General features: G+C 59.5%; 1 protein-coding gene across 1 annotated transcript; it reads right to left on the bottom strand.

Annotated features, from left to right (window-relative positions):
• Positions 1-3,103: 3,103 nt before the first annotated feature.
• On the bottom strand, positions 3,104-8,115 carry HES7 (hes family bHLH transcription factor 7; the record flags this gene model as incomplete). The annotated part of the gene is made up of 5 exons (XM_082500712.1): positions 3,104-3,311; positions 3,528-3,954; positions 4,122-4,200; positions 5,874-5,969; positions 8,080-8,115. The coding sequence occupies 5 exons, from the start codon at positions 8,113-8,115 to the stop codon at positions 3,104-3,106; spliced, it is 846 nt and encodes a 281-aa protein (XP_082356838.1).
• Between the last annotated feature and the right edge of the window lie 405 nt (positions 8,116-8,520).

Here is an 8,520-nt window from a genome sequence, read left to right as displayed (position 1 = left end):
ATAAGAGGGATCGAAGGTCTCAGGGATTAATGGGCGGGTCAGAGGGAAACTTCCGGGAACAGCATTGGAGAAGAGCAACCTGAACCTTGTACCCGACAGAGGAGGTGCAACCGAGAGGACCGTAAAGATTTGGGATATATGGCGGTTTTGTTTACGCACGTGGATGAGATTCCCCCATGAGCCTCTTCTTCTCCAGGTTCCCTCAGCCTCTCCTCTCATGAGAGGTGCTCCAGAGCCTTCGTCATCTTCACAACCCTTCGGCCTATGTGTCCCCTTCCCCCTTTCTGGTTACGTCCGTGTGTCTCTCTCTTGTACTGGGGAGCCCCGAACTGGATACGACACTCCAGGCGTGGCCTTACCAGTGCCAAGCAGAGGAGGAGCATCGCCTCCCTTGACCAACCGGCAAAGTTCTGCCCGATGCAACCCAGGACAGCGTTCTTCGCCGCGAGGGCACACGGTTGACTCACGTTCAACTTGATGTCCACCACAACCCCAAGGTTCTGCTCAGTGAAGTCGCTTTCCAGCTGGGCGGCCCCCAGTCCTTACTGGTGCCTGGGGGGGGTTGTTCCTCCCCAAGAGAAGGACTTTTCATTATCTCTCCTTGAACTTCACGAGGTTCCCGTTTCTCCAGCCCATCGAGGTCCCTCTGGGTGACAACACCACCCTCTGGTGTAGTGGCCACTCCTCCCAGTTTGGCGTCATCTCCGAACTTGCCGAAGGTCCACGGCAACCCCGTCATCCGGATCATTACTGAAGATGTTACAGGTTTTGCTCCGGTATCCACCGCCTGGGATACACCTCTAGGGACTGGTCTCCAGCTGGACGTCGAGCCCAACCTTCTGGGCCTGACCTTTCAGCCATTGAAGTCACCGTAAACCCCACCGCCTGCTCTCCCCTGGTCCGCCCAAGTCAGTCACCTCCTTGTGGAAGGTCAGCAGGTGGGTTAAGCACAATTTGCCCCTCATCAGTCCACGCCGACCGTTCCCCACCACCTGACCAGTCTGGATCCTCCTCCATGCCCGGTTTGAAGACAGGAGCGATATTTGCTCTCTCCCAGTCTTCAGGAACTTCTCCCAGTTACCGTGACCTTTCACGGGAACTTCCTTCCCCTGGATCCCTCACCTCCTGGGGTGTGGAACCAACCAGCGCCCCGGGGGTCCCTCACCTTCCGGAAGAAAAAGATGGAGAGAAAGAAGTGAAAAGTAGGGAAGGAGAGGACTCAAAGGGCAACCCAGGGCTTCCTGCCCCATAGGGTCCTTCCATATGGGCCCCGCACACCCCCGCTCCACAGGAACCCCTCCCAGACACCTTTCTCCATAGCGTCCTACAAGTCCTCTACATAACCCATCCCTGGGCTGCCCTATAGGGACACCCCCGTTCACCTGACCCCAGACATCCCAGACCCATAGAGAGACCCCCCCCCCACCCCCCACCCTGTAGGGAATCTCCCACCAACGACCCCCTCCCCCCCCTCAGGGCCAGGCCTTGGAAAGTGGGGGGGTGGGGGAAGGGGGGGGGGGTCTTCCTCAGCGTCTCACAGCCCTCACACCCCCACCGCCGCCAGAAGAAGTCAGGACACACCCGATGCAACACATTCTGTACTTGATTTATATTTTTTGGGGGGGGTCCCGTGTCCCGTCTCCCCCCCGAGAAATACAGGAAAAAAAAAGGGGGGAAGGAGACACAAATCGGGTACAGGAAGGGGGGGAAAAAAAAAAAAAAAAAAAAAAAAAAAGGTTTTAACATCAACAACAACAACAAACAAAAAGATGTTTCCCCCCACACACACCCCCCTTTTCCCACCCCCTTTTTACCCCCCCCAATTTGGGATCTGGGGCTGGCCGGGACGCCAACGCTCCACCTGTACTGAGAAGAAAGTGTTAACGGACCCCAAAAGCTCCACCCTTTCACCCCAAAACCAGCCCCAGGAGCCTCAAGCCCCCTCCCCCTACAATGCCACCCGGAGCCATTCCCAGTCCTCCCAGTTTCTGGCCAGGATTCAGATCATCCCCCTCTCAGGGAGGATGAAGGGTCCCCCTCCCCCAAACTGGGCCTCCAGGACCTAGGGCTGTGTTTTGGGGCAGAAACCCTCAATTTGAGGGCGAGTGACCACCTCGTGGAAAACTGGATTAACACAGGTCTGGGGTAAAACAGGGGAAGGTCCGGAGCTGGGGAAATCCCTCGCCCTCCCAGTATACCAGTGCAAAACCCACCTTCCTCCCAGTATACCAGTAAACCTCCCCATCCTCCCAGTATACCAGTTAAAAACTGCCATCTTCCCAGTATAATAGCGAATAGCCACCATCCTCCCAGTCTACTGAGGAAAAGTCCCCTTCTTCCCAGTATACCAGTTAAAACCACCTGTCCTCCCAGTATACTAGTTAAAAAAAACATATTGCTGTATACTACTGGAAAAGAAAACCCAGTCGTCCCAGCGTACCAGAAAAGCCCCTCCACCAGTAAGAGCCTTGTCCTCCCAGTACACTGGTGAAAAAGTGCCTTCCTTCCAGTACACCAGTTAAAACTCCCACGTCCTCCCAGTATACCAGCAATAAAGCTCGGTCCTCCCAGTACACCAGTGAAAAAACTCTGGTCTCCCAGCACACCAGTGAAAAGGGGCCTTCCTCCCAGCATACCAGTTAAAAAAAAAAAAAAAAAAGCATTCTCCCAGTATACCAGCGAAAAAGCAGTCTTCCTCCCAGCATACCAGTTAAAAAAAAAAAAGCATTCTCCCAGTATACCAGCGAAAAAGCAGTCTTCCTCCCAGCATACCAGTTAAAAAAAAAAAAAAAGCATTCTCCCAGTATACCAGTTTAAAAAAAAACCAACATTTTCCCAGTATACAAGTGACTAACCATCATCCTCGCAGTATACCAGTTAAAAAACCCACCTTCCTCCCAGTATACCAGTTTACTCCCAGCACTTAAAAAGGGCCATCCTCCCAGTATACCAGTCCCCCCATTCCTCCCAGTCCCCCCAGTTCCCCGCCCCCCCCACCCCCCAAACACCCTCCCAGTGAGGGGGTGAGGAAGGAAGACATTGCCACCACCCTCCCCCGTCCCCGTCTCCGTCCCGGGGCTCCCCATGGCCGTGTGTCCGCGGCTCAGGGCCAAGGTCTCCAGACATGGGGGGGCGGCCCCGGCAGCCCCCCGCCTTCCCCCGGCGCCTCCTCTTTGTCGCAGCGCCGCCATGAGTCCTGGTGGCCGCCAGCGGGCCTGTGCCGAGGTCCCGGGCTGGGCCTACAACTAGGCCCGAAAGTAGGCCCGAAACTAGGCCGCAAACCAGGCCGGTAACCGTGGTAACCGGGACACCTAGACCTGTCGCCACGGCAACCGGGGCTATCATCAGGGCAACAAGAGCCATCGCCGGGGCAACAGGTGGCGTCGCCGGGGCAACCGGCGCCATTGCCGGGGCAACCGGGGCGGTAAGGAAGGCCGCAGTCAGGCCTGTGAGTAGGCCTCAGACTAGGCCCCGGAGTAGGCCCGAAGTTGTGGTAACCGGGCCCGTAACCGTGGTAACCGGGACACCTAGACCTGTCGCCACGGCAACCGGGGCTGTCATCAGGGCAACAAGAGCCATCGCTGGGGCAACAGGTGGCGTCGCCGGGGCAACCGGCGCCATTGCCGGGGCAACCGGGGCGGTAAGGAAGGCCGCAGTCAGGCCTGTGAGTAGGCCTCAGACTAGGCCCCGGAGTAGGCCCGAAGTTGTGGTAACCGGGCCCGTAACCGTGGTAACCGGGGCAGCCGGGCCCCACCCTCGAGGTGGGCGATCCATGGCGGCCGGAGGCCCCGGGGATGTCGGTGGCCAACGGCGGGTGGCAAACGGCCATGAGACCCGGGCCGGGAGACGGAGGTTCAGGCTGAAGGGCCTGCAGGAAGCGGGCGGCACGAGCCAAGCACTCCCGGTAGCCGCTACGGTAACGCCGCAGGAAGAGCTCCGCCGTCCCCGTGGGCTCTGTGCCGAAAAAAAAGAGGGTGACCACCACCGCCGCGGCCGCCATCGCCCCCCCCCCCCCCCACCACCACCCGGCCCCGAGTCCCATCCCCCACCCCCCCCCGGGCAGGGTTGGGGGGGGGTTGGGGGGCGGGGAGGGGGGGGGAGGGGGAAACTGAGGCACGGACCTGAGCGCGGCTGCGCCCGCAGGAACTGCACCGTTTTCTGTAGGATTTCGGCCTTCTCCACCTTTGGGTTCCGGAAGCGCTGGAGGGGGGGGGGGGGAGGGGGGGGGAGGGGAGAGAGAGAGAGAGAGAGACACGGGGTGGGGGGAGGGGAAGGGAAGGGGGGGGGGGGGACACGGACAGACGGACACAAACGGGGACACACGTCACACGAACCGCGAGGGCGTGCCCCAAGAATGTCGCGATAGAGCCCCGATAGTGTCCCGATAGAGGCATGATCGTGTCCCGATAGAGCCCCGATAGCGCCATGATAGTGCCCCAAGAATGTCGCGATAGAGCCCCGATAGTGGCCCGATAGAGGCATGATCGTGTCCCGATAGAGCCCCGATAGCGCCATGATAGTGCCCCAAGAATGTCGCGATAGAGCCCCGATAGTGTCCCGATAGAGCCCCGAAAATGTCCCGATAGAGCCCCGATAGTGTCCCGATAGAGCCCCGATAGTGTCCTGATAGAGTGTCCCGATAGAGCCCCAATAGTGTCCCGATAGAGCCCCGAAAATGTCCCGATAGAGCCCCGATAGTGTCCCGATAGAGCCCCGATAGTGTCCTGATAGAGTGTCCCGATAGAGCCCCAATAGTGTCCCGATAGAGCCCCGAAAATGTCCCGATAGAGCCCCGAATATGTCCCGATAGAGGCATGATCGTGTCCCAATAGTGTCCCGATAGCGCCATGATAGTGCCCCAAGAATGTCGCGATAGAGCCCCGACAGTGTCCCGATAGAACCCCGATAGTGTCCTGACAGAGTGTCCCGATAGAGCCCTGATAGTGTCCCAATAGAGCCCCGATAGTGTCGTGATAGAGCCCCCAGAATGTCCCAATAGAGCCCCGATAGTGTCCCGATAGAGTGTCCCAATAGTGTCCCGATAGAGTGTCCCGATAGAGCCCCGATAGTGTCCTGATAGAGTGTCCCAATAGAGCCCCCCCGATAGTGTCATGATAGAGCCCCCAGAATGTCCCGATAGAGGCACGATAGTGGCATGACAGTGCCCCAAGAATATCCCGATAGAGCCCCGAGTATGTCCCGATAGAGGCATGATCGTGTCCCAGTAGTGTCCCGATAGCGCCATGATAGTGCCCCAAGAATGTCGCGATAGAGCCCCGATAGTGTCCCGATAGAGCCCCCAGAATGTCCTAATAGTGTCCTGATAGTGCCCTGAGAGTCACGACAGAGCCCAGCTACAGCTGTGAAAGTCACAACAGAGCCAGAACTGTCGCGATAGTTGCGATAGTTGCATGAGAAAGCCGCGACAGAGCCCAACAGAGTCCCGAAGGTCATCGCAGAGCTGTGATAGAGCTGCAATAATCACGACAGTATCACGACAGAGCCACGACGGAGCTGTGATAGTATCACAATAGAGTTGCAGTAGAGGCACGACAGAGCCACGATAGTCACGACAGAGCCGCGTCAGAGCCATGAGAGTCACGACAGCACAATGACAGCGCTGCAACAGAGCCGTGATAGTCACAGCAGAGCCCTCACAGAGCCTAAATAGTCGTGACAGTCACGATTGTCACAACCGAGAGAGCTGTGAAGAGCCGTAATAGCTGTGACAGACCTGTAGAGGGCGCGACAGAGCCGCGATTGTGCTGCGCTGGGTGTGCTAGCGGGGCGCGAGCCGCGATAGTCGCGCGCCGGAGCCGCGACAGGGGCGCGATAGTCGCGACAGAGCCGCGATAGTCGCGACAGAGCCTCACCTCGTCGCGGGTGGCGGCGAGCAGCAGCAGGCGGAGGCGGTCGAGGCTGCGGTTCATGCGGTCGCGGCGACGCTTCTCCATCAGCGGCTTCAGGAGCTGCCGGGGCCAAACTGGGTGAGGCCGGGGCCAAACTGGGCCAAACTGGGCCGAGCCGGGCCAAACCCAAACTGAGCTGAACTGGGTTAAACTGGGCTGAACTGGGTCAAACGCCCACTGGGCTGAACTGGGCTAAAGCCAAACTAGGCTGAGCCAGGCCAAACCCAAACTGGGCCGAACTGGGCCAAACTGGGCTGAACTGGGCCGAACTGGGCCGAACCAAGCTGATACAAGACAAACCCAAACTGGGCTGAACTGGGCTAAACTGGGCTGAACTGGGCTAAACTGGGCTGAACTGGGCCAACCCCCCACTGGGCTGAACTGGGCTAAACCCAAACTGGGCTGAACTGGGCCAAACTGGGCTGAGCCATGCCAAACCCAAACTGGGCTGATCGGAACCGAACCCAAACTGGGCTAAACTGGGCTGAGCCGTGCCAAACCCAAACTGGGCTGAACTGAGCCAAACCCAAACTGGGCTGAACTGGGCCAAACTGGGCTGAGCCATGCCAAACCCAAACTGGGCTGAGCTGTGCCAAACCCAAACTGGGCTGAACTGGGCCAAACTGGGCTCAGCTGTGCCAAACCCAAACTGGGCTGAACTGGCCAAACTGGGCTGAGCTGTGCCAAACCCAAACTGGGCTGAACAGGGCCAAACTGGGCTGAGCCGTGCCAAACCCAAACTGGGCTGAACTGGGCCAAACTGGGCTGAGCCATGCCAAACCCAAACTGGGCTGAACAGGGCCAAACTGGGCTGAGCCGTGCCAAACCCAAACTGGGCTGAACTGGGCCAAACTGGGCTGAGCTGTGCCAAACTGGGCTCAGCCGTGCCAAACCCAAACTGGGCTGAACTGGGCCAAACTGGGCTGAGCCATGCCAAACCCAAACTGGGCTGATCGGAACCGAACCCAAACTGGGCTAAACTGGGCTGAGCCGTGCCAAACCCAAACTGGGCTGAACTGAGCCAAACCCAAACTGGGCTGAGCTGTGCCAAACCCAAACTGGGCTGAACTGGGCCAAACTGGGCTGAGCTGTGCCAAACCCAAACTGGGCTGAACTGGGCCAAACTGGGCTGAGCCGTGCCAAACCCAAACTGGGCTGAACAGGGCCAAACTGGGCTGAGCTGTGCCAAACCCAAACTGGGCTGAACTGGGCCAAACTGGGCTCAGCCGTGCCAAACCCAAACTGGGCTGAACTGAGCCAAACTGGCTGAGCCGTGCCAAACCCAAACTGGGCTGAACTGGGCCAAACTGGGCTCAGCCGTGCCAAACCCAAACTGGGCTGAACTGGGGCAAACTGGGCTGAGCTGTGCCAAACCCAAACTGGGCTGAACTGAGCCAAACCCAAACTGGGCTGAACTGGGCCAAACTGGGCTCAGCCATGCCAAACCCAAACTGGGCTGATCGGGACTAAACCCAAACTGGGCTAAACTGGGCTGAGCTGTGCCAAACCGGGCTGAGCTGTGCCAAACCCAAACTGGGCTGAGCTGTGCCAAACCCAAACTGGGCTGAACTGGGCCAAACTGGGCTGAGCTGTGCCAAACTGGCCTTAGCCATGCCAAACCCAAACTGGGCTGAACTGGGCCAAACTGGGCTGAGCTGTGCCAAACCCAAACTGGGCTGAACTGAGCCAAACCCAAACTGGGCTGAACTGGGGCAAACTGGGCTGAGCTGTGCCAAACCCAAACTGGGATGATCAGGCCCAAACCCAAACTGGGCTGAACTGGGCTGAACTGGGCTCAGCTGTGCCAAACCCAAACATCGGAACCAAACCCTAACTGGACTAAACTGGGCCAAACTGGGCTGAGCTGTGCCAAACCCAAACTGGGCTGAACTGGGCCAAACTGGGCTGAGCTGTGCCAAACCCAAACTGGGCTGAACTGGGCCAAACTGGGCTCAGCCGTGCCAAACCCAAACTGGGCTGAACTGGGCCAAACTGGGCTCAGCCGTGCCAAACCCAAACTGGGCTGAACTGGTCCAAACTGGGCTGAGCCATGCCAAACCCAAACTGGGCTGATCGGAACCGAACCCAAATTGGGCTAAACTGGGCTGAGCCGTGCCAAACCCAAACTGGGCTGAACTGGTCGGCACTGGTCCGTTCCCGCCGCCGTTACCTTCCTGTCCCCGCGGGGCTCCGCTGCGCTGCTCATGGTGTGAACTGGACCCGGGGGGGGGTCGTGGGGCCGCGGCGGCTTTATGGGAGCGACGGCCCCGCCCCGGGGCGGGGGAACTGGGGGCACTGGGGGAACTGGGGGAAGGGGTGGGGTGGGGTGTGAGGGCACTGAGGGGGGGAGGGGGGGAGGGGGGGATAGGGGGAAGTGGGGGGAGGGGGGGAATGGGGGGAAAGAGGGGGTGGGGGTGGGGATGGGGGGGCACTGGGGGGCACTGGGGGGGACTGGGGGGAGGGCACTGGGGGGGAGTGGGGGAGGGGGGATGGGGGATGGGGGGGAGGGGGGAGTGGGGGGGAAAGGGGGGCACTGGGGGGACTGGGGGGGACTGGGGGAGGGGGGATAGAGGGAAGTGGGGGGAGTGGGGGAAGAGGGGGTTGGGGTGGG

The sequence above is a fragment of the Vanellus vanellus genome (genome assembly GCF_965231255.1).
Source record: "Vanellus vanellus genome assembly, contig: HAP1_SCAFFOLD_1452, whole genome shotgun sequence".
NCBI classification, from domain to species: domain Eukaryota; kingdom Metazoa; phylum Chordata; class Aves; order Charadriiformes; family Charadriidae; genus Vanellus; species Vanellus vanellus.
This window is presented reverse-complemented; position numbering and strand designations above follow the sequence as displayed.